Here is a 25432-nt window from a genome sequence, read left to right as displayed (position 1 = left end):
TTTGGTGATTCTATTCTACTCTTTATTGCCTTAATGCTGCACAGAGAAGTGCAGAGTAGCTTCTTACAAACAGAGATATATATGACTACAAGAGTTCCAGGGAGAATATGCTCCTTTCTATATGAGGAAAGCAGAGTGGCAAAGCCCCATTCCCCGTAATAGCAGAAGTGCACCGCGCAGATTCCAGTATATGTGCGCCAAGGAGGAAATGCAGGAAGGATATGTGAGAGGGTGTGCAGAGCACTGTGAACTGTACCCTCAGAGGTTCAAATTCGGATTCAGGGTTTGGGTGGGAGGTTAGGGAAAAACTGAAGAGTTAGTATCAGGGCAGGGTTAGGGGCACAGTGAGATTTCTACACTGTACTAGTCTGATGCAGGGTTAGGGGCACAGTGACATTTCTACACTGTAATAGTCTGATGCAGGGTTAGGGGCACAGTGACATTTCTACACTGTAATAGTCTGATGCAGGGTTAGGGGCACAGTGACGTTTCTACACTGTAATAGTCTGATGTAGGGTTAGGGGCACAGTGACATTTCTACACTGTAATAGTCTGATGTAGGGTTAGGGGCACAGTGACATTTCTACACTGTAATAGTCTGATGTAGGGTTAGGGGCACAGTGACATTTCTACACTGTAATAGTCTGATGTAGGGTTAGGGGCACAGTGACATTTCTACACTGTAATAGTCTGATGTAGGGTTAGGGGCACAGTGACATTTCTACACTGTAATAGTCTGATGTAGGGTTAGGGGCACAGTGACATTTCTACACTGTAATAGTCTGATGCAGGGTTAGGGGCACAGTGACATTTCTACACTGTAATAGTCTGATGTAGGGTTAGGGGCACAGTGACATTTCTACACTGTAATAGTCTGATGTAGGGTTAGGGGCACAGTGACATTTCTACACTGTAATAGTCTGATGTAGGGTTAGGGGCACAGTGACATTTCTACACTGTAATAGTCTGATGTAGGGTTAGGGGCACAGTGACATTTCTACACTGTAATAGTCTGATGTAGGGTTAGGGGCACAGTGACATTTCTACACTGTAATAGTCTGATGTAGGGTTAGGGGCACAGTGACATTTCTACACTGTAATAGTCTGATGCAGGGTTAGGGGCACAGTGAGATTTCTACACTGTAATAGTCTGATGTAGGGTTAGGGGCACAGTGACATTTCTACACTGTAATAGTCTGATGTAGGGTTAGGGGCACAGTGACGTTTCTACACTGTAATAGTCTGATGTAGGGTTAGGGGCACAGTGACGTTTCTACACTGTAATAGTCTGATGTAGGGTTAGGGGCACAGTGACGTTTCTACACTGTAATAGTCTGATGTAGGGTTAGGGGCACAGTGACATTTCTACACTGTAATAGTCTGATGTAGGGTTAGGGGCACAGTGACATTTCTACACTGTAATAGTCTGATGTAGGGTTAGGGGGTCTTATGTAGGGTCAGAGTTAGTTGTGAGGGTCACAGTGTTGACAGAGTGAGGGTGCCAGTTACTCTGTTACCCCCTGTGTACGACAGCGATATCACACTGTGTTTGTGTGTGTGTGAGGTGAGTGTGAGTGTGTGCGTGCGCTCGTGTTACGGGACGTTAGCAGCTCAGCGCGGGTCCTTGGCGCAGGGCGCGCAGTTGCAGCGTGTGGGGACGGTGACGGTCTCCGTCGCGGTCGAGCCGTCGCCGCAGGTCAGCGTCACCTTCCTGAGCTCCGACTGGGACCGCTGGCAGCAGCTGCACCGGGTCGTCCACTGGCCCTTGTCCCACAGCTGGGAGGACGCGCAGAGGCCACGACAGCCAGGCAGCTGGACCTGAGAGAGGGAGCGGGGGTACAGTGTGAGTATAGTGTCTTACACAGGTGCGCTGAAGAGTGCAGTGTGAGTATAGTGTCTTACACAGGTGCTCTGAAGAGTACAGTGTGAGTATAGTGTCTTACACGGGGTGTGCTGAAGAGTACAGTGTGAGTATAGTGTCTTACGCAGGTGCGCTGAAGAGTACAGTGTGAGTATAGTGTCTTATACAGGTGCGCTGAAGAGTACAGTGTGAGTATAGTGTCTTGTACAGGTGTGCTGAAGAGTACAGTGTGAGTATAGTGTCTTACACAGGTGCGCTGAAGAGTACAGTGTGAGTATAGTGTCTTGTACAGGTGCGCTGAAGAGTGCAGTGTGAGTATAGTGTCTTACACAGGTGCTCTGAAGAGTACAGTGTGAGTATAGTGTCTTACACGGGGTGTGCTGAAGAGTACAGTGTGAGTATAGTGTCTTACACAGGTGCGCTGAAGAGTACAGTGTGAGTATAGTGTCTTATACAGGTGCGCTGAAGAGTACAGTGTGAGTATAGTGTCTTGTACAGGTGTGCTGAAGAGTACAGTGTGAGTATAGTGTCTTACACAGGTGCGCTGAAGAGTACAGTGTGAGTATAGTGTCTTATACAGGTGCGCTGAAGAGTACAGTGTGAGTATAGTGTCTTACACAGGTGCGCTGAAGAGTACAGTGTGAGTATAGTGTCTTACACGGGGTGTGCTGAAGAGTACAGTGTGAGTATAGTGTCTTACGCAGGTGCGCTGAAGAGTACAGTGTGAGTATAGTGTCTTGTACAGGTGTGCTGAAGAGTACAGTGTGAGTATAGTGTCTTACACAGGTGCGCTGAAGAGTACAGTGTGTGTATAGTGTCTTATACAGGTGCGCTGAAGAGTACAGTGTGAGTATAGTGTCTTACACAGGTGCGCTGAAGAGTACAGTGTGAGTATAGTGTCTTATACAGGTGTGCTGAAGAGTACAGGGTGAGCATAGTGTCTTATACAGGTGTGCTGAAGAGTACAGGGTGAGCATAGTGTCTTGTACAGGTGTGCTGAAGAGTACAGTGTGAGTATAGTGTCTTACACAGGTGCGCTGAATGGTACAGTGTGAGTATAGTGTCTTACACAGGTGCGCTGAAGAGTACAGTGTGAGTATAGTGTCTTACACGGGGTGTGCTGAAGGGTACAGTGTGAGTATAGTGTCTTACACGGGGTGTGCTGAAGAGTACAGTGTGAGTATAGTGTCTTACACAGGTGCGCTGAAGAGTACAGTGTGAGTATAGTGTCTTATACAGGTGTGCTGAAGAGTATAGTGTGAGTATAGTGTCTTACACAGGTGCGCTGAAGAGTACAGTGTGAGTATAGTGTCTTACACGGGGTGTGCTGAAGAGTACAGTGTGAGTATAGTGTCTTACACAGGTGCGCTGAAGAGTACAGGGTGAGTATAGTGTCTTACACGGGGTGTGCTGAAGAGTACAGTGTGAGTATAGTGTGGATAGTTTTCTCAAATTTTCTTACTTTGGCTTGGCAGGATCCATTCCTGATCACAGTCTCCTCAACCACCAGCTCACACTGGCTGCGTTTCTTTTCTGTAAAACACGACACAGCTCGTCAGAATACAGATCCAGAGTGCGCCCTGTATCCGACAGCGACGCGATGAAGACACGAGCAGCTGGCCAGCTGACTGGTCTGGCAACATGGAGACAGACCCATCGACAGAAACGGTGTTACAAACACTTCAGTAATGGACTTCACAACTGAGGAGCTTTCTGACACAAAGGCTGGCGTTCAGCTTCACTCACGCACTGTATAATTTAACACTAAAATGAGAGAAACCAAGGAGTTTGACTGACACTGACTGGGGCAGTGACCCGCACATCGCTTACGACATTAATCTGGTTAGGAACTCACTGCAGACGAGAGTGGGGCAGCACTTTCCCTTCACTGGAACTGTCATGAGCTCCTCATCAGCTTTACAGCTGGGCACTGAGTCACACTGGCACACTGAGAGAGAGAGAGAGAGGGGTTAATACACACTGACAGACTGGACACTCCAGTACATTAACACTGCACTGAGAGAGAGAGGGGTTCATACAGACACACTGACTGGACACTCCAGTACATTAACACTGCACTGAGAGAGAGAGGGGTTAATACAGACACACTGACTGGACACTCCAGTACATGAACACTGCACTGAGAGAGAGGGGTTCATACAGACACACTGACTGGACACTCCAGTACATTAACACTGCACTGAGAGAGAGAGGGGTTCATACAGACACACTGACTGGACACTCCAGTACATTAACACTGCACTGAGAGAGAGGGGTTCATACAGACACACTGACTGGACACTCCAGTACATTAACACTGCACTGAGAGAGAGGGGTTCATACAGACACACTGACTGGACACTCCAGTACATTAACACTGCACTGAGAGAGAGAGGGGTTAATACAGACACACTGACTGGACACTCCAGTACATTAACACTACACTGAGAGAGAGAGAGGGGTTCATACAGACACACTGACTGGACACTCCAGTACAGTAACACTGCACTGAGAGAGAGAGGGGTTAATACACACACACTGACTGGACACTCCAGTACATTAACACTGCACTGAGAGAGAGAGGGGTTCATACAGACACACTGACCGTTTCTTGTGACCTTCGTAGTGGTGGTGGTGATTCCTCCTTTAGTGACTTCTGTGGTGGTTGTAGTTGTGTCCCCTTCGGTGGTGACAGTAGTTGTTGTTATGGTGCCGTCCTCACTGACCACAGTGGATTTCCTTGTGGAGGTGGGAACAGTGTGTGTGACGTGTGTAGTAGTGGCTTTGCTAGTTGTCACTGTAGTTGTGGTTTTGCCATCTCTTGTCACTTCTGTTGTGGTTGTCGTTGTGTCACCTTTAGTGACTTCTGTGATGGTTGTAGTTGTGTCTCCTTCGGTGATGACGGTAGTTGTTGTTATGGTGCCGTCCTCACTGACCACAGTGGATTTCCTTGTGGAGGTGGGAACAGTGTGTTTGACGTGTGTAGTAGTGTCTTTGCTAGTTGTCACTGTAGTTGTGGTTTTGCCATCTCTTGTCACTTCTGTTGTGGTCGTCGTTGTGTCACCTTTAGTGACTTTGGTGATTTTGGTAGTGGTGTCCCCGTTTTTCTCGATGGTGGTTGTTGTGACGGTGCCGTCTTGGTCGACCGCAGTGGATGTGTGTGTTGTTTCCTCGGTTGTTTCGGCTGGTTTGTTGCCTTCCTTGACCTGTGTGGTTGTTGTAGTCGTGTCACCTCTAGTGACTTGCGTGACGGTCTTAGTGGTGTCGTTCTCTTTCGTCACGGTTGTTTTGGTGGTACTGCCGTCCGGGTTGACTGCTGTGGAGGTCTTTTTGGTCTCTTCCTCTTTTTCAGCGGGCTCTTTGCCTTTCTTGACTTCGGTGGTAATGTGGGTGGTGTCCCCCTTGGTAAGCTTTGTGACGGTGGTGGTGGTATCTCCTTTCGTGGTCTCGGCGACTGTGGTAACGCTGCCGTCTGGGTTGACCACATAGGTTTTTTGAGTGCTGCTGGGAGTGGTGTCCTTTATATCTGCGCCTCGGAGGGTTTCGGTATTGATTGTAGTCACCCCTTGTTTGGTGTCTTTTGTGGTTATGGTAACACTGCCGTCCTGGTTGACTTTCTCGGTTTTCTTTATGCTTTCTTCGGTGACTTGGGGAGATGTGTGTTGAGGGGCTTCTGGCTTCCCTTTGGTGCTTGTGACACTTGACACCGTTTGACCGTTTCTTGTGACCTTCGTAGTGGTGGTGGTGATTCCTCCTTTAGTGACTTCTGTGGTGGTCGTAGTTGTGTCCCCTTCGGTGGTGACGGTAGTTGTTGTTATGGTGCCGTCCTCACTGACCACAGTGGATTTCCTTGTGGAGGTGGGAACAGTGTGTGTGACGTGTGTAGTAGTGGCTTTGCTAGTTGTCACTGTAGTTGTGGTTTTGCCATCTCTTGTCACTTCTGTTGTGGTTGTCGTTGTGTCACCTTTAGTGACTTCTGTGATGGTTGTAGTTGTGTCTCCTTCGGTGATGACGGTAGTTGTTGTTATGGTGCCGTCCTCACTGACCACAGTGGATTTCCTTGTGGAGGTGGGGACAGTGCGTTTGACGTGTGTAGTAGTGTCTTTGCTAGTTGTCACTGTAGTTGTGGTTTTGCCATCTCTTGTCACTTCTGTTGTGGTCGTCGTTGTGTCACCTTTAGTGACTTTGGTGATTTTGGTAGTGGTGTCCCCGTTTTTCTCGATGGTGGTTGTTGTGACGGTGCCGTCTTGGTCGACCGCAGTGGATGTGTGTGTTGTTTCCTCGGTTGTTTCGGCTGGTTTGTTGCCTTCCTTGACCTGTGTGGTTGTTGTAGTCGTGTCACCTCTAGTGACTTGCGTGACGGTCTTAGTGGTGTCGTTCTCTTTCGTCACGGTTGTTTTGGTGGTACTGCCGTCCGGGTTGACTGCTGTGGAGGTCTTTTTGGTCTCTTCCTCTTTTTCAGCGGGCTCTTTGCCTTTCTTGACTTCGGTGGTAATGTGGGTGGTGTCCCCCTTGGTAAGCTTTGTGACGGTGGTGGTGGTATCTCCTTTCGTGGTCTCGGCGACTGTGGTAACGCTGCCGTCTGGGTTGACCACATAGGTTTTTTGAGTGCTGCTGGGAGTGGTGTCCTTTATATCTGCGCCTCGGAGGGTTTCGGTATTGATTGTAGTCACCCCTTGTTTGGTGTCTTTTGTGGTTATGGTAACACTGCCGTCCTGGTTGACTTTCTCGGTTTTCTTTATGCTTTCTTCGGTGACTTGGGGAGATGTGTGTTGAGGGGCTTCTGGCTTCCCTTTGGTGCTTGTGACACTTGACACCGTTTGACCGTTTCTTGTGACCTTCGTAGTGGTGGTGGTGATTCCTCCTTTAGTGACTTCTGTGATGGTTGTAGTTGTGTCTCCTTCGGTGGTGACAGTAGTTGTTGTTATGGTGCCGTCCTCACTGACCACAGTGGATTTCCTTGTGGAGGTGGGAACAGTGTGTGTGACGTGTGTAGTAGTGGCTTTGCTAGTTGTCACTGTAGTTGTGGTTTTGCCATCTCTTGTCACTTCTGTTGTGGTTGTCGTTGTGTCACCTTTAGTGACTTCTGTGATGGTTGTAGTTGTGTCTCCTTCGGTGATGACGGTAGTTGTTGTTATGGTGCCGTCCTCACTGACCACAGTGGATTTCCTTGTGGAGGTGGGGACAGTGCGTTTGACGTGTGTAGTAGTGTCTTTGCTAGTTGTCACTGTAGTTGTGGTTTTGCCATCTCTTGTCACTTCTGTTGTGGTCGTCGTTGTGTCACCTTTAGTGACTTTGGTGATTTTGGTAGTGGTGTCCCCGTTTTTCTCGATGGTGGTTGTTGTGACGGTGCCGTCTTGGTCGACCGCAGTGGATGTGTGTGTTGTTTCCTCGGTTGTTTCGGCTGGTTTGTTGCCTTCCTTGACCTGTGTGGTTGTTGTAGTCGTGTCACCTCTAGTGACTTGCGTGACGGTCTTAGTGGTGTCGTTCTCTTTCGTCACGGTTGTTTTGGTGGTACTGCCGTCCGGGTTGACTACTGTGGAGGTCTTTTTGGTCTCTTCCTCTTTTTCAGCGGGCTCTTTGCCTTTCTTGACTTCGGTGGTAATGTGGGTGGTGTCCCCCTTGGTAAGCTTTGTGACGGTGGTGGTGGTATCTCCTTTCGTGGTCTCGGCGACTGTGGTAACGCTGCCGTCTGGGTTGACCACATAGGTTTTTTGAGTGCTGCTGGGAGTGGTGTCCTTTATATCTGCGCCTCGGAGGGTTTCGGTATTGATTGTAGTCACCCCTTGTTTGGTGTCTTTTGTGGTTATGGTAACACTGCCGTCCTGGTTGACTTTCTCGGTTTTCTTTATGCTTTCTTCGGTGACTTGGGGAGATGTGTGTTGAGGGGCTTCTGGCTTCCCTTTGGTGCTTGTGACACTTGACACCGTTTGACCGTTTCTTGTGACCTTCGTAGTGGTGGTGGTGATTCCTCCTTTAGTGACTTCTGTGATGGTTGTAGTTGTGTCTCCTTCGGTGGTGACGGTAGTTGTTGTTATGGTGCCGTCCTCACTGACCACAGTGGATTTCCTTGTGGAGGTGGGAACAGTGTGTGTGACGTGTGTAGTAGTGGCTTTGCTAGTTGTCACTGTAGTTGTGGTTTTGCCATCTCTTGTCACTTCTGTTGTGGTTGTCGTTGTGTCACCTTTAGTGACTTCTGTGATGGTTGTAGTTGTGTCTCCTTCGGTGATGACGGTAGTTGTTGTTATGGTGCCGTCCTCACTGACCACAGTGGATTTCCTTGTGGAGGTGGGGACAGTGCGTTTGACGTGTGTAGTAGTGTCTTTGCTAGTTGTCACTGTAGTTGTGGTTTTGCCATCTCTTGTCACTTCTGTTGTGGTCGTCGTTGTGTCACCTTTAGTGACTTTGGTGATTTTGGTAGTGGTGTCCCCGTTTTTCTCGATGGTGGTTGTTGTGACGGTGCCGTCTTGGTCGACCGCAGTGGATGTGTGTGTTGTTTCCTCGGTTGTTTCGGCTGGTTTGTTGCCTTCCTTGACCTGTGTGGTTGTTGTAGTCGTGTCACCTCTAGTGACTTGCGTGACGGTCTTAGTGGTGTCGTTCTCTTTCGTCACGGTTGTTTTGGTGGTACTGCCGTCCGGGTTGACTGCTGTGGAGGTCTTTTTGGTCTCTTCCTCTTTTTCAGCGGGCTCTTTGCCTTTCTTGACTTCGGTGGTAATGTGGGTGGTGTCCCCCTTGGTAAGCTTTGTGACGGTGGTGGTGGTATCTCCTTTCGTGGTCTCGGCGACTGTGGTAACGCTGCCGTCTGGGTTGACCACGTAGGTTTTTTGAGTGCTGCTGGGAGTGGTGTCCTTTATATCTGCGCCTCGGAGGGTTTCGGTATTGATTGTAGTCACCCCTTGTTTGGTGTCTTTTGTGGTTATGGTAACACTGCCGTCCTGGTTGACTTTCTCGGTTTTCTTTATGCTTTCTTCGGTGACTTGGGGAGATGTGTGTTGAGGGGCTTCTGGCTTCCCTTTGGTGCTTGTGACACTTGACACCGTTTGACCGTTTCTTGTGACCTTCGTAGTGGTGGTGGTGATTCCTCCTTTAGTGACTTCTGTGATGGTTGTAGTTGTGTCTCCTTCGGTGGTGACGGTAGTTGTTGTTATGGTGCCGTCCTCACTGACCACAGTGGATTTCCTTGTGGAGGTGGGAACAGTGTGTGTGACGTGTGTAGTAGTGGCTTTGCTAGTTGTCACTGTAGTTGTGGTTTTGCCATCTCTTGTCACTTCTGTTGTGGTTGTCGTTGTGTCACCTTTAGTGACTTCTGTGATGGTTGTAGTTGTGTCTCCTTCGGTGATGACGGTAGTTGTTGTTATGGTGCCGTCCTCACTGACCACAGTGGATTTCCTTGTGGAGGTGGGGACAGTGCGTTTGACGTGTGTAGTAGTGTCTTTGCTAGTTGTCACTGTAGTTGTGGTTTTGCCATCTCTTGTCACTTCTGTTGTGGTCGTCGTTGTGTCACCTTTAGTGACTTTGGTGATTTTGGTAGTGGTGTCCCCGTTTTTCTCGATGGTGGTTGTTGTGACGGTGCCGTCTTGGTCGACCGCAGTGGATGTGTGTGTTGTTTCCTCGGTTGTTTCGGCTGGTTTGTTGCCTTCCTTGACCTGTGTGGTTGTTGTAGTCGTGTCACCTCTAGTGACTTGCGTGACGGTCTTAGTGGTGTCGTTCTCTTTCGTCACGGTTGTTTTGGTGGTACTGCCGTCCGGGTTGACTACTGTGGAGGTCTTTTTGGTCTCTTCCTCTTTTTCAGCGGGCTCTTTGCCTTTCTTGACTTCGGTGGTAATGTGGGTGGTGTCCCCCTTGGTAAGCTTTGTGACGGTGGTGGTGGTATCTCCTTTCGTGGTCTCGGCGACTGTGGTAACGCTGCCGTCTGGGTTGACCACGTAGGTTTTTTGAGTGCTGCTGGGAGTGGTGTCCTTTATATCTGCGCCTCGGAGGGTTTCGGTATTGATTGTAGTCACCCCTTGTTTGGTGTCTTTTGTGGTTATGGTAACACTGCCGTCCTGGTTGACTTTCTCGGTTTTCTTTATGCTTTCTTCGGTGACTTGGGGAGATGTGTGTTGAGGGGCTTCTGGCTTCCCTTTGGTGCTTGTGACACTTGACACCGTTTGACCGTTTCTTGTGACCTTCGTAGTGGTGGTGGTGATTCCTCCTTTAGTGACTTCTGTGATGGTTGTAGTTGTGTCTCCTTCGGTGGTGACGGTAGTTGTTGTTATGGTGCCGTCCTCACTGACCACAGTGGATTTCCTTGTGGAGGTGGGAACAGTGTGTGTGACGTGTGTAGTAGTGGCTTTGCTAGTTGTCACTGTAGTTGTGGTTTTGCCATCTCTTGTCACTTCTGTTGTGGTTGTCGTTGTGTCACCTTTAGTGACTTCTGTGATGGTTGTAGTTGTGTCTCCTTCGGTGATGACGGTAGTTGTTGTTATGGTGCCGTCCTCACTGACCACAGTGGATTTCCTTGTGGAGGTGGGAACAGTGTGTTTGACGTGTGTAGTAGTGTCTTTGCTAGTTGTCACTGTAGTTGTGGTTTTGCCATCTCTTGTCACTTCTGTTGTGGTCGTCGTTGTGTCACCTTTAGTGACTTTGGTGATTTTGGTAGTGGTGTCCCCGTTTTTCTCGATGGTGGTTGTTGTGACGGTGCCGTCTTGGTCGACCGCAGTGGATGTGTGTGTTGTTTCCTCGGTTGTTTCGGCTGGTTTGTTGCCTTCCTTGACCTGTGTGGTTGTTGTAGTCGTGTCACCTCTAGTGACTTGCGTGACGGTCTTAGTGGTGTCGTTCTCTTTCGTCACGGTTGTTTTGGTGGTACTGCCGTCCGGGTTGACTACTGTGGAGGTCTTTTTGGTCTCTTCCTCTTTTTCAGCGGGCTCTTTGCCTTTCTTGACTTCGGTGGTAATGTGGGTGGTGTCCCCCTTGGTAAGCTTTGTGACGGTGGTGGTGGTATCTCCTTTCGTGGTCTCGGCGACTGTGGTAACGCTGCCGTCTGGGTTGACCACATAGGTTTTTTGAGTGCTGCTGGGAGTGGTGTCCTTTATATCTGCGCCTCGGAGGGTTTCGGTATTGATTGTAGTCACCCCTTGTTTGGTGTCTTTTGTGGTTATGGTAACACTGCCGTCCTGGTTGACTTTCTCGGTTTTCTTTATGCTTTCTTCGGTGACTTGGGGAGATGTGTGTTGAGGGGCTTCTGGCTTCCCTTTGGTGCTTGTGACACTTGACACCGTTTGACCGTTTCTTGTGACCTTCGTAGTGGTGGTGGTGATTCCTCCTTTAGTGACTTCTGTGATGGTTGTAGTTGTGTCTCCTTCGGTGGTGACGGTAGTTGTTGTTATGGTGCCGTCCTCACTGACCACAGTGGATTTCCTTGTGGAGGTGGGAACAGTGTGTGTGACGTGTGTAGTAGTGGCTTTGCTAGTTGTCACTGTAGTTGTGGTTTTGCCATCTCTTGTCACTTCTGTTGTGGTCGTCGTTGTGTCACCTTTAGTGACTTTGGTGATTTTGGTAGTGGTGTCCCCGTTTTTCTCGATGGTGGTTGTTGTGACGGTGCCGTCTTGGTCAACCGCAGTGGATGTGTGTGTTGTTTCCTCGGTTGTTTCGGCTGGTTTGTTGCCTTCCTTGACCTGTGTGGTTGTTGTAGTCGTGTCACCTCTAGTGACTTGCGTGACGGTCTTAGTGGTGTCGTTCTCTTTCGTCACGGTTGTTTTGGTGGTACTGCCGTCCGGGTTGACTACTGTGGAGGTCTTTTTGGTCTCTTCCTCTTTTTCAGCGGGCTCTTTGCCTTTCTTGACTTCGGTGGTAATGTGGGTGGTGTCCCCCTTGGTAAGCTTTGTGATGGTGGTGGTGGTATCTCCTTTCGTGGTCTCGGCGACTGTGGTAACGCTGCCGTCTGGGTTGACCACGTAGGTTTTTTGAGTGCTGCTGGGAGTGGTGTCCTTTATATCTGCGCCTCGGAGGGTTTCGGTATTGATTGTAGTCACCCCTTGTTTGGTGTCTTTTGTGGTTATGGTAACACTGCCGTCCTGGTTGACTTTCTCGGTTTTCTTTATGCTTTCTTCGGTGACTTGGGGAGATGTGTGTTGAGGGGCTTCTGGCTTCCCTTTGGTGCTTGTGACACTTGACACCGTTTGACCGTTTCTTGTGACCTTCGTAGTGGTGGTGGTGATTCCTCCTTTAGTGACTTCTGTGATGGTTGTAGTTGTGTCTCCTTCGGTGGTGACGGTAGTTGTTGTTATGGTGCCGTCCTCACTGACCACAGTGGATTTCCTTGTGGAGGTGGGAACAGTGTGTGTGACGTGTGTAGTAGTGGCTTTGCTAGTTGTCACTGTAGTTGTGGTTTTGCCATCTCTTGTCACTTCTGTTGTGGTTGTCGTTGTGTCACCTTTAGTGACTTCTGTGATGGTTGTAGTTGTGTCTCCTTCGGTGATGATGGTAGTTGTTGTTATGGTGCCGTCCTCACTGACCACAGTGGATTTCCTTGTCGAGGTGGGAACAGTGTGTGTGACGTGTGTAGTAGTGTCTTTGCTAGTTGTCACTGTAGTTGTGGTTTTGCCATCTCTTGTCACTTCTGTTGTGGTCGTCGTTGTGTCACCTTTAGTGACTTTGGTGATTTTGGTAGTGGTGTCCCCGTTTTTCTCGATGGTGGTTGTTGTGACGGTGCCGTCTTGGTCGACCGCAGTGGATGTGTGTGTTGTTTCCTCGGTTGTTTCGGCTGGTTTGTTGCCTTCCTTGACCTGTGTGGTTGTTGTAGTCGTGTCACCTCTAGTGACTTGCGTGACGGTCTTAGTGGTGTCGTTCTCTTTCGTCACGGTTGTTTTGGTGGTACTGCCGTCCGGGTTGACTACTGTGGAGGTCTTTTTGGTCTCTTCCTCTTTTTCAGCGGGCTCTTTGCCTTTCTTGACTTCGGTGGTAATGTGGGTGGTGTCCCCCTTGGTAAGCTTTGTGACGGTGGTGGTGGTATCTCCTTTCGTGGTCTCGGCGACTGTGGTAACGCTGCCGTCTGGGTTGACCACATAGGTTTTTTGAGTGCTGCTGGGAGTGGTGTCCTTTATATCTGCGCCTCGGAGGGTTTCAGTATTGATTGTAGTCACCCCTTGTTTGGTGTCTTTTGTGGTTATGGTAACACTGCCGTCCTGGTTGACTTTCTCGGTTTTCTTTATGCTTTCTTCGGTGACTTGGGGAGATGTGTGTTGAGGGGCTTCTGGCTTCCCTTTGGTGCTTGTGACACTTGACACCGTTTGACCGTTTCTTGTGACCTTCGTAGTGGTGGTGGTGATTCCTCCTTTAGTGACTTCTGTGATGGTTGTAGTTGTGTCTCCTTCGGTGGTGACGGTAGTTGTTGTTATGGTGCCGTCCTCACTGACCACAGTGGATTTCCTTGTGGAGGTGGGAACAGTGTGTGTGACGTGTGTAGTAGTGGCTTTGCTAGTTGTCACTGTAGTTGTGGTTTTGCCATCTCTTGTCACTTCTGTTGTGGTTGTCGTTGTGTCACCTTTAGTGACTTCTGTGATGGTTGTAGTTGTGTCTCCTTCGGTGATGACGGTAGTTGTTGTTATGGTGCCGTCCTCACTGACCACAGTGGATTTCCTTGTGGAGGTGGGGACAGTGCGTTTGACGTGTGTAGTAGTGTCTTTGCTAGTTGTCACTGTAGTTGTGGTTTTGCCATCTCTTGTCACTTCTGTTGTGGTCGTCGTTGTGTCACCTTTAGTGACTTTGGTGATTTTGGTAGTGGTGTCCCCGTTTTTCTCGATGGTGGTTGTTGTGACGGTGCCGTCTTGGTCGACCGCAGTGGATGTGTGTGTTGTTTCCTCGGTTGTTTCGGCTGGTTTGTTGCCTTCCTTGACCTGTGTGGTTGTTGTAGTCGTGTCACCTCTAGTGACTTGCGTGACGGTCTTAGTGGTGTCGTTCTCTTTCGTCACGGTTGTTTTGGTGGTACTGCCGTCCAGGTTGACTACTGTGGAGGTCTTTTTGGTCTCTTCCTCTTTTTCAGCGGGCTCTTTGCCTTTCTTGACTTCGGTGGTAATGTGGGTGGTGTCCCCCTTGGTAAGCTTTGTGACAGTGGTGGTGGTATCTCCTTTCGTGGTCTCGGCGACTGTGGTAACGCTGCCGTCTGGGTTGACCACATAGGTTTTTTGAGTGCTGCTGGGAGTGGTGTCCTTTATATCTGCGCCTCGGAGGGTTTCGGTATTGATTGTAGTCACCCCTTGTTTGGTGTCTTTTGTGGTTATGGTAACACTGCCGTCCTGGTTGACTTTCTCGGTTTTCTTTATGCTTTCTTCGGTGACTTGGGGAGATGTGTGTTGAGGGGCTTCTGGCTTCCCTTTGGTGCTTGTGACACTTGACACCGTTTGACCGTTTCTTGTGACCTTCGTAGTGGTGGTGGTGATTCCTCCTTTAGTGACTTCTGTGATGGTTGTAGTTGTGTCTCCTTCGGTGGTGACGGTAGTTGTTGTTATGGTGCCGTCCTCACTGACCACAGTGGATTTCCTTGTGGAGGTGGGAACAGTGTGTGTGACGTGTGTAGTAGTGGCTTTGCTAGTTGTCACTGTAGTTGTGGTTTTGCCATCTCTTGTCACTTCTGTTGTGGTTGTCGTTGTGTCACCTTTAGTGACTTCTGTGATGGTTGTAGTTGTGTCTCCTTCGGTGATGACGGTAGTTGTTGTTATGGTGCCGTCCTCACTGACCACAGTGGATTTCCTTGTGGAGGTGGGAACAGTGTGTTTGACGTGTGTAGTAGTGTCTTTGCTAGTTGTCACTGTAGTTGTGGTTTTGCCATCTCTTGTCACTTCTGTTGTGGTCGTCGTTGTGTCACCTTTAGTGACTTTGGTGATTTTGGTAGTGGTGTCCCCGTTTTTCTCGATGGTGGTTGTTGTGACGGTGCCGTCTTGGTCGACCGCAGTGGATGTGTGTGTTGTTTCCTCGGTTGTTTCGGCTGGTTTGTTGCCTTCCTTGACCTGTGTGGTTGTTGTAGTCGTGTCACCTCTAGTGACTTGCGTGACGGTCTTAGTGGTGTCGTTCTCTTTCGTCACGGTTGTTTTGGTGGTACTGCCGTCCGGGTTGACTACTGTGGAGGTCTTTTTGGTCTCTTCCTCTTTTTCAGCGGGCTCTTTGCCTTTCTTGACTTCGGTGGTAATGTGGGTGGTGTCCCCCTTGGTAAGCTTTGTGACGGTGGTGGTGGTATCTCCTTTCGTGGTCTCGGCGACTGTGGTAACGCTGCCGTCTGGGTTGACCACATAGGTTTTTTGAGTGTTGCTGGGAGTGGTGTCCTTTATATCTGCGCCTCGGAGGGTTTCAGTATTGATTGTAGTCACCCCTTGTTTGGTGTCTTTTGTGGTTATGGTAACACTGCCGTCCTGGTTGACTTTCTCGGTTTTCTTTATGCTTTCTTCGGTGACTTGGGGAGATGTGTGTTGAGGGGCTTCTGGCTTCCCTTTGGTGCTTGTGACACTTGACACCGTTTGACCGTTTCTTGTGACCTTCGTAGTGGTGGTGGTGATTCCTCCTTTAGTGACTTCTGTGATGGTTGTAGTTGTGTCTCCTTCGGTGGTGACGGTAGTTGTTGTTATGGTGCCGTCCTCACTGACCACAGTGGATTTCCTTGTGGAGGTGGGGACAGTGCGTTTGACGTGTGTAGTAGTGTCTTTGCTAGTTGTCACTGTAGTTGTGGTTTTGCCATCTCTTGTCACTTCTGTTGTGGTCGTCGTTGTGTCACCTTTAGTGACTTCTGTGATGGTTGTAGTTGTGTCTCCTTCGGTGATGACGGTAGTTGTTGTTATGGTGCCGTCCTCACTGACCACAGTGGATTTCCTTGTGGAGGTGGGGACAGTGCGTTTGACGTGTGTAGTAGTGTCTTTGCTAGTTGTCACTGTAGTTGTGGTTTTGCCATCTCTTGTCACTTCTGTTGTGGTCGTCGTTGTGTCACCTTTAGTGACTTTGGTGATTTTGGTAGTGGTGTCCCCGTTTTTCTCGATGGTGGTTGTTGTGACGGTGCCGTCTTGGTCGACCGCAGTGGATGTGTGTGTTGTTTCCTCGGTTGTTTCGGCTGGTTTGTTGCCTTCCTTGACCTGTGTGGTTGTTGTAGTCGTGTCACCTCTAGTGACTTGCGTGACGGTCTTAGTGGTGTCGTTCTCTTTCGTCACGGTTGTTTTGGTGGTACTGCCGTCCGGGTTGACTACTGTGGAGGTCTTTTTGGTCTCTTCCTCTTTTTCAGCGGGCTCTTTGCCTTTCTTGACTTCGGTGGTAATGTGGGTGGTGTCCCCCTTGGTAAGCTTTGTGACGGTGGTGGTGGTATCTCCTTTCGTGGTCTCGGCGACTGTGGTAACGCTGCCGTCTGGGTTGACCACATAGGTTTTTTGAGTGCTGCTGGGAGTGGTGTCCTTTATATCTGCGCCTCGGAGGGTTTCGGTATTGATTGTAGTCACCCCTTGTTTGGTGTCTTTTGTGGTTATGGTAACACTGCCGTCCTGGTTGACTTTCTCGGTTTTCTTTATGCTTTCTTCGGTGACTTGGGGAGATGTGTGTTGAGGGGCTTCTGGCTTCCCTTTGGTGCTTGTGACACTTGACACCGTTTGACCGTTTCTTGTGACCTTCGTAGTGGTGGTGGTGATTCCTCCTTTAGTGACTTCTGTGATGGTTGTAGTTGTGTCTCCTTCGGTGGTGACGGTAGTTGTTGTTATGGTGCCGTCCTCACTGACCACAGTGGATTTCCTTGTGGAGGTGGGAACAGTGTGTTTGACGTGTGTAGTAGTGTCTTTGCTAGTTGTCACTGTAGTTGTGGTTTTGCCATCTCTTGTCACTTCTGTTGTGGTCGTCGTTGTGTCACCTTTAGTGACTTTGGTGATTTTGGTAGTGGTGTCCCCGTTTTTCTCGATGGTGGTTGTTGTGACGGTGCCGTCTTGGTCGACCGCAGTGGATGTGTGTGTTGTTTCCTCGGTTGTTTCGGCTGGTTTGTTGCCTTCCTTGACCTGTGTGGTTGTTGTAGTCGTGTCACCTCTAGTGACTTGCGTGACGGTCTTAGTGGTGTCGTTCTCTTTCGTCACGGTTGTTTTGGTGGTACTGCCGTCCGGGTTGACTACTGTGGAGGTCTTTTTGGTCTCTTCCTCTTTTTCAGCGGGCTCTTTGCCTTTCTTGACTTCGGTGGTAATGTGGGTGGTGTCCCCCTTGGTAAGCTTTGTGACGGTGGTGGTGGTATCTCCTTTCGTGGTCTCGGCGACTGTGGTAACGCTGCCGTCTGGGTTGACCACATAGGTTTTTTGAGTGCTGCTGGGAGTGGTGTCCTTTATATCTGCGCCTCGGAGGGTTTCGGTATTGATTGTAGTCACCCCTTGTTTGGTGTCTTTTGTGGTTATGGTAACACTGCCGTCCTGGTTGACTTTCTCGGTTTTCTTTATGCTTTCTTCGGTGACTTGGGGAGATGTGTGTTGAGGGGCTTCTGGCTTCCCTTTGGTGCTTGTGACACTTGACACCGTTTGACCGTTTCTTGTGACCTTCGTAGTGGTGGTGGTGATTCCTCCTTTAGTGACTTCTGTGATGGTTGTAGTTGTGTCTCCTTCGGTGGTGACGGTAGTTGTTGTTATGGTGCCGTCCTCACTGACCACAGTGGATTTCCTTGTGGAGGTGGGAACAGTGTGTGTGACGTGTGTAGTAGTGGCTTTGCTAGTTGTCACTGTAGTTGTGGTTTTGCCATCTCTTGTCACTTCTGTTGTGGTCGTCGTTGTGTCACCTTTAGTGACTTTGGTGATTTTGGTAGTGGTGTCCCCGTTTTTCTCGATGGTGGTTGTTGTGACGGTGCCGTCTTGGTCGACCGCAGTGGATGTGTGTGTTGTTTCCTCGGTTGTTTCGGCTGGTTTGTTGCCTTCCTTGACCTGTGTGGTTGTTGTAGTCGTGTCACCTCTAGTGACTTGCGTGACGGTCTTAGTGGTGTCGTTCAGTGTAATCACAGTGGTTTTGGTGGTGCTGCCGTCCTTATTAAGCAGCGTGGACGTCTTTCTTGTTTCCTTAAATTTCTTTACGGGCTCTTCGCCTTTCTTAATTTCTGTGGTTATATCAGTGGTGTCCCCTTTTGTAACTTTTATGATGATTGTGGTAGTGTCTCCTTTCTTTGTCTCGGTGATTGTGGTGGTGCTGCCATCTTCATTAACCACATAAGTTATCTTTGTAGTACTTGGTGTGGTGTCGATTGTCGCCCCGTTGACTGTTTCAGTAGTTATCGTAGTAACGCCTTGTTTTTTGTCTGTTGTTGTGATTGTCACACTCCTGTCGTTATTGACCTCCATCTTTTTCCACACTGTTTCTTCGGTGACTTTTGGGAATTCTCCCTTTCCTTTGTTTTTCCCGTGTCTTCTGAATACACAGTTGTGTGGGCTTTTCGCTCTTGATTTTTTCGCAGTTTTTTCCGTCTTTCCATCTTTTGTGGTCTCTGTCGTAGTAGTCACAGTGTCCCCTTCTCTTGTGATAGTGGTTCTGGTTATGGTACCGTCTTCACTGACAGTGGAAAATGTCCTGTTTTCTTCCTCGTACTCTTCTGAACTGCCTTCACCGACCTGTGAAGAGATTGCTTACGTTAACCCCCTTTTGACAGTATAGAAATCTCAGATCTAACCATTTTAAAATACATTTGTTTCACTTTTGAATTCATTAAGAGACGCACAGGGATATAAGCTGGTATTCCTAAGGTTTTTCAGAAGTTGCCTTTCAGCCGGGGCCGAAGGGTTGGAGGTTTTACAGCCCCACCCCACCCCCAGTTACAAGGAATGAACGAGGGAGGCAGCTGTAAGGGTTGGGGGGTTTCTGACAGCCCTGTTCTTGCAGACTGGCCGTTATCCCAGTAACAGGGCACTACACCCCCCCACCGCAGAAGGAAGAAGAGATGGGATCCCTCAAGAAGCGGGATATTTATACATAGGCAGGAGTGGCTCTGGTACTTTGTCGTGATGTGTTTAGGTTAGGGGATGACGCTGCTCCAGGATACTGTGGTTCAGGACCACGTTATGCTGCGCTGCACGGTTGCATCATTCTGTATCGCGTGCATCTATCCTGCCCTGTAGATTTCTGGACCGTACTGCACAGTATGTCCTTGTGTCCAAGTAGCATAGCACTATATTGTACAACAGGCTACTGCACCGAGCATTATGGGATTGTACTGTACAACATTATCTTCATCTCTTCTGTACTTCTGGACTAGACCGCGGCTGTATCGCTGCGCTCTGTTTTGGATTATGAGTGTGAACAGGGCTGTTACCTGAGCGGTGTCCGCCTCGGTGTCCACCACTTGGACGGTGTGCACCAGGGGAACCTGGTACTGGGATTCCCACTCCCCCTCCAGGCCTCCTGCAGAGCCAGACGGGACCTCCGGGACTCCTCCTGCGACCGGCGTCAGTGGGGCACTAAACACCCCACCGGAGTCATTCTGACAACCTGGACTGCGCACTCCGCCTGTCTCTCTCCCTTTGCCTGGACCCGTCTGTCCTTCACCCTCTTCAGAGTTCTCCCCTGAGTGTCCAGACCACTGTCCTTCACCCTCTTCAGAGTTCTCCCCTGAGTGTCCAGACCACTGTCCTTTACCCTCTTCAGAGTTCTCCCCTGAGTGTCCAGACCACTGTCCTTTACCTCCTAGAGAGACTTCACCTGAGTGTCCAGACCACTGTCCTTTACCTCCTAGAGAGACTTCACCTGAGTGTCCAGACCACTGTCCTTTGCCCTTGTGAATCTTTCTAACCCCCTGTCCTTTACCCTCTTCAGAGGATTCACCTGAGTGTCCAGACCACTGTCCTTTACCTCCTAGAGAGACTTCACCTGAGTGTCCAGACCACTGTCCTTTACCCCCTAGAGAGACTTCACCTGAGTGTCCAGACCACTGTCCTTTGCCCTTGTGAATCTTTCTAATCCCCTGTCCTTTACCCTCTTCAGAGGATTCACCTGAGTGTCCAGACCACTGTCCTTTACCTCCTAGAGAGACTTCACCTGAGTGTCCAGACCACTGTCCTTTGCCCTTGTGAATCTTTCTAATCCCCTGTCCTTTACCCTCTTCAGAGGATTCACCTGTGTGTCCAGACCACTGTCCTTTACCTCCTAGAGAGACTTCACCTGAGTGTCCAGACCACTGTCCTTTGCCCTTGTGAATCTTTCTAATCCCCTGTCCTTTACCCTCTTCAGAGGATTCACCTGAGTGTCCAGACCACTGTCCTTTACCTCCTAGAGAGACTTCACCTGAATGTCCAGACCACTGTCCTTTACCTCCTAGAGAGACTTCACCTGAGTGTCCAGACCACTGTCCTTTGCCCTTGTGAATCTTTCTAATCCCCTGTCCTTTACCCTCTTCAGAGGATTCACCTGAGTGTCCAGGCCACTGTCCTTTACCTCCTACAGTCAGTCCAGCCCCTAGTCCTTTACCCCCTACAGTCAGTCCAGCCCCTAGTCCTTTACCCCCTACAGTCAGTCCAGCCCCTAGTCCTTTACCCCCTACAGTCAGTCCAGCCCCTAGTCCTTTACCCCCTACAGTCAGTCCAGCCCCTAGTCCTTTACCCCCTACAGTCAGTCCAGCCCCTTGTCCTTTACCCCCTAGAGAGACTTCACCTGAGTGTCCAGACCACTGTCCTTTACTTCCTAGAGAGACTTCACCTGAGTGTCCCGACCATTGTCCTTTACCTCCTAGAGAGTTTTCACCTGAGTGTCCAGACCATTGTCCTTTACCTCCTAGAGAGTTTTCACCTGAGTGTCCAGACCACTGTCCTTTACTTCCTAGAGAGACTTCACCTGAGTGTCCAGACCACTGTCCTTTACTTCCTAGAGAGACTTCACCTGAGTGTCCAGACCACTGTCCTTTACTTCCTAAAGAGTTTTCACCTGAGTGTCCAAACCACTGTCCTTTACCTCCTACAGTCTGTCCAGCCCCTTGTCCTTTACCCCCTAGAGAGACTTCACCTGAGTGTCTAGACCACTGTCCTTTACCCCCTAGAGAGTTTTCACCTGAGTGTCCAGACCACTGTCCTTTACTTCCTAGAGAGACTTCACCTGAGTGTCCAGACCACTGTTCTTTACCCCCTAGAGAGTTTTCACCTGAGTGTCCAGACCACTGTCCTTTGCTTCCTAGAGAGACTTCACCTGAGTGTCCAGACCACTGTCCTTTACCCCCTAGAGAGACTTCACCTGTCTTTCCATCCCCTAAGCCAGCATTCAGCACAGATTGTTCTTTGTTGTCTTCCAAGGCTCTCTTTCTGATCAGTCCAGGACGCTGTCCTAGAAAGTAAAGGCAGATAAACAGATTTAAGCCACCTGGATTCGTCCACACGCGAGAAGGAGTAAACGGAACGAGCGGAGCCTCAGTGGAGCAAAAGTCGGACAGCAAAAGTCAAAAGGGTGGGAACAGAAAAGGAAAGCGCACCAGGGGCACTGTTCTGTTTTGTTATCCAGTCCGTAGTCTGGTGAGGAGTGGGACTGGTCTTCTCTGGGCGGCCCAGCTGTCAGGTTTGAGTTCAGACATGCGCTAAACACAGCGGCATTGAGATAACAGGATGAGACTGGGGGGGGGCATTCTCAAGAACCCGATGATAGAGGAACAGCTCAGGTTTCGGTTGCTCCGACAACAGAAACGGGCAGCAGCAGCAGAGCTTACGAGCCCCAGCAAGTCTCACTGAGGCCATGTCGAGTAATTCTGATGTTGTTAGGTTGTCAGGTGATCGTGTTACACTGTGTGTTAGATGCGTACCGTTATGAGTTTAACACTATTTTCAAGGATGACGGGCGAGATACATTTAGAGAGGGAATTGCATGAAACTCCAAAAAGTTCTTTCCCCGTCTCTCTGTGCTCCCTTTCCTCTGTCACCTGCCCCTGTCCCCCAACCTTCTCCTGCCCCCACTCTCCTCCCAGCCCCCCACCCCCCCGTCTCACTCGCACGCATCCAAGAACTGGAATGTGAAAGGGTATGCAGAGCTCTCTGAGATAGGCAAATTGGGCATTTGCTGGAGCATTTGAATACAGATTTCAAAAGGTGTGGGAGGATGCAGGCTCAGAGCCAATCTCTCCGGAGGCTCACCCAGGCAAATGCTTGCTATGCAAATGACGTGTTTGAAGGCACTTGGCACTTCATCTCCTCAATCAATCCTCGCGGGGTTCATTTCTACCTCTTTAATTTGGAAAACAACTCTCTGTCTTTATGATTTCTTGCACGTCTCTGTTCCATCTTACACTTTTAGATATGTCATCTTTATCAAAGTGAACCTCCTAATAGAAACTATTGGCTTTGGGTGCAAGTCATTTCAGTGTGCCATTACCATTACCAATGTGACATTATTAACAGTGCGATATCGCCATTAAGACTGTGAGCTCACCAGGAACACTGAGATCACACCGTTAACAGTGCGATATCGCCATTAAGACTGTGAGCTCGCCACGAACACTGAGATCACACTGTTAACAGTGCAATATCGCCCTTAAGACTGTGAGCTCGCCACGAACACTGAGATCACACTGTTAACAGTGCGATATCGCCATTAAGACTGTGAGCTCGCCACGAACACTGAGATCACACCGTTAACAGTGCGATATCGCCATTAAGACTGTGAGCTCGCCACGAACACTGAGATCACACTGTTAACAGTGCAATATCGCCCTTAAGACTGTGAGCTCGCCACGAACACTGAGATCACACTGTTAACAGTGCGATATCGCCATTAAGACTGTGAGCTCGCCACGAACACTGAGATCACACCGTTAACAGTGCGATATCGCCCTTAAGACTGTGAGCTCGCCACGAACACTGAGATCACACCGTTAACAGTGCGATATCGCCATTAAGACTTTGAACTTACCACGAACACTGAGATCACACCGTTAACAGTGCGATATCGCCGTTAAGACTGTGAGCTCGCCACGAACACTGAGATCACACCGTTAACAGTGCGATATCGCCATTAAGACTGTGAGCTCGCCACGAACACTGAGATCACACTGTTAACAGTGCGATATCGCCGTTAAGACTGTGAGCTCGCCACGAACACTGAGATCACACCGTTAACAGTGCGATATCACCCTTAAGACTGTGAACTCACCACGAACACTGAGATCACACCGTTAACAGTGCGATATCGCCCTTAAGACTGTGAACTCACCACAAACACTGAGATCACACTGTTAACAGTGCGATATCGCCATTAAGACTGTGAACTCACCACGAACACTGAGATCACACTGTTAACAGTGCGATATCGCCCTTAAGACTGTGAACTCACCACGAACACTGAGATCACACTGTTAACAGTGCTATATCACCATTAAGACAGTGAGCTCACCAAGAACACTGAGATCACAGTTAACAGTAAGATTTTGCCATCAAGACTTGTGATCTTACTGTGATCACTGAGGTTCCACTATTAACAGTTATCTGAGATATTGTCAGTAACACTGTGATTTTACCACAAACACTAAGAATGCACTATTAACACCAAGATACCACCATTAACACTGTGATCTCTACACAAACATGGAGATTGCACTATTGACAGTAAGATATTGCCATTAAAACTGTGATTTTACCATGAACACTGACATTGCACTACTAACGGTGAGATATCAGCGTTAACACTGTGATCTCATCATGAACACCAAGATGACACATTAACAGTGAGATAACACCATGAACACTGATATTGCACTATGCACAGTGATCTTACCATTCATTTTAACCCTGCGACCTCACCTTTAACACTCTGTTATCTCACTGTGCTTTTACCATGAGCTTACTGTGCTTTACAACATTATATTGTGTTTTGTTCATGGATCTCAATGGGCTTTACTATTCTTTTACCATGACCTTACCTAGATTTCCTGCCCTTTTCTAAGTTTTTAACCACGATTTTGCTTGTTTTGCTATCCTATATTACACACTTTAAACAGTTAAAAGAATCCATAGTGAAAGATATTTTTATCGTCCTGGGTGTCCTAAGTCAGTGTTTGAGTCCCCCTGTTTGAAAAGGGGGACTCAAGCCATCCAGCACATGCGCCTGGTGAAGCAGGCTCTCTGCATGTCCCAGGAACCAGCCTGGAAGCCCAGCTAGAGGGGAAGGTCACACATTGGTGTACTAGAGACGAGAACCCACTTGAATCACTGCTCTGGGGTTCAATCCAGCTCTTAGCAGAGAGTTTGAAAAAAGCTAAAACAATTAGAATCCATCATAAGTTGATTGTTATTTGATGTCAGGGCTGAAATTTTGCTCGGGACACAACACGCATAACAATGAATAATAATAATAATGATGATGATTTTATGGCCTATAGCGCCTTTCGCCGCATGTCTTGAAGACTCGGTTAACCCAGGATGACATCCTGCCTGGCTGTCACATCAGGATTGCACAGTCCCGTAAAGAAACAAGAGGAGCTCGCCTGCGACTCGAAAACTGGGATCCCCCCCCGTCCGTCCGTCCGGACAGCAGAGGAGAGGAAGAGGCTGCTGGGAAGGCGGCGTTTGGGTGTGCTCGGAGCTGGAAATGAGCGTCGGGAAGCCTTACCTCTCACAACCAGTGCGGTGGGAGTTCTCGCCGCGTCCATGAGGACAAACAGAAGGAGGAAGAAACGAGGGCACCCCATCTCTCCCCTCTGGCCCGAGCCCGACAGAGAGGGTATCGGCGCTGATCGGTTCCCCCTGCCCGGTCGAGGAGTCTTCTGATGGCTCTGCTGCTCTGGGTCCGCGTCGGCCGATGGGCTCTGTCTCGCTCCGTCTCTCCTCTAAGGGGCAGTGGGCACCCCAGCTTTCCCCCTGCTGCTTTTGAAGAGGTGTGAGGGAGGGAGGGGGGGAGGGAGTCGGAGGAGGAGGGTGTGGCGTTGGGTGTGGGGTGTGGGGGGTGGGGGGGGGTTGCTAGGTGTGTGCGGCACACAGAAACAGAAATCGAGAAGCCTGCCCGGAGGAGAAGGCGAATGAAAAAAACAGGACTCGAAAAACAAGAGACGGAGAAGGGCGAACGGGGGGGGGAGGGCAGGAGGAGAGGCGGCAAAGTGAGCAAGGAGGGAGGGGGACATCGAAAAGGGTGAAGGGGGACAGAAAAGTGGGGTTGGGGGGAGGGGAACGGAGACCGGGACAGCAGGCGGGAGAGGAAGAACTTTCCAGAAAGAGTCCCGCGCGAAAGGGGGCCGAGAGGACCGGAGCGGGAGGACCGCAGAGGCAGAGCAGGAGGGGAGCGAGGACAGGGGAGAAGACGGAGAAGAAGGAAAGGGGGGGGGCGAGGTGAAGGCGGAGGTCTCGGAAACGGTGTTGACCACGACGAGCGGGCGGGCGGGCGGGCGGGAGGGACAGTATGACCGGGGTGGGGGGGGGGGGTGACGCAGGCCGGCCCTGAACACCCTTCCCTGGTAGCGGCAGGCCCTGCTCTCTCCGTCTCTGGGGTGGGGGGGTCGATGAACCCGACTAAACGTCCGCGAAGGGCAGACGCCAGGGGCCGGCACCCGCTGGCCTCCCGCCGACCGCTGCCGCTGCTCGAGGCTGACCTCCCACGGCCACTGGCCACTTCATCGGGCCTGTGCCCAGAGCGCCGGACCCCACCCGTCAT

The 25432-nt window shown here is 49.8% G+C and overlaps 1 protein-coding gene and 1 long non-coding RNA gene across 2 annotated transcripts in view; one reads left to right on the top strand and one right to left on the bottom strand.

Moving 5' to 3' along the window:
- Positions 1 to 25432, top strand: part of LOC148654354 (uncharacterized) — a 49367-nt gene that overhangs the window by 2431 nt on the left and 21504 nt on the right. The gene's annotated exons all lie outside the window — the stretch shown is intronic.
- LOC148654355 (uncharacterized) lies at positions 1 to 25432 on the bottom strand. The gene is made up of 8 exons (XM_088646585.1): positions 25253 to 25432; positions 24398 to 24614; positions 20417 to 21130; positions 19134 to 20083; positions 4467 to 18435; positions 3717 to 3809; positions 3324 to 3394; positions 1 to 1818 (listed from the first exon to the last, which is right to left on the bottom strand). Exons 1-8 carry the CDS (start codon positions 25430 to 25432, stop codon positions 1612 to 1614), a joined length of 16401 nt encoding a protein of 5466 aa, XP_088502711.1. The 3' UTR covers positions 1 to 1611.

This window comes from Lepisosteus platostomus, chromosome 9 (assembly GCF_059453375.1).
Source record: "Lepisosteus platostomus isolate fLepPlt1 chromosome 9, fLepPlt1.hap1, whole genome shotgun sequence".
In the NCBI taxonomy this organism is placed as follows: domain Eukaryota; kingdom Metazoa; phylum Chordata; class Actinopteri; order Semionotiformes; family Lepisosteidae; genus Lepisosteus; species Lepisosteus platostomus.
This window is presented reverse-complemented; position numbering and strand designations above follow the sequence as displayed.

Coding starts and splice junctions, on each gene's coding strand:
- LOC148654355 (XM_088646585.1), bottom strand. CDS start 25,432: ATGACGGGTGGGGTCCGGCGCTCTGGGCACAGGCCCGATGAAGTGGCC. Junction 3,395..3,716: donor CTGCCCCACTCTCGTCTGCA/GTGAGTTCCTAA, acceptor CGTGTTTTACAG/AAAAGAAACGCAGCCAGTGT. Junction 1,819..3,323: donor ATGGATCCTGCCAAGCCAAA/GTAAGAAAATTT, acceptor TCCCTCTCTCAG/GTCCAGCTGCCTGGCTGTCG.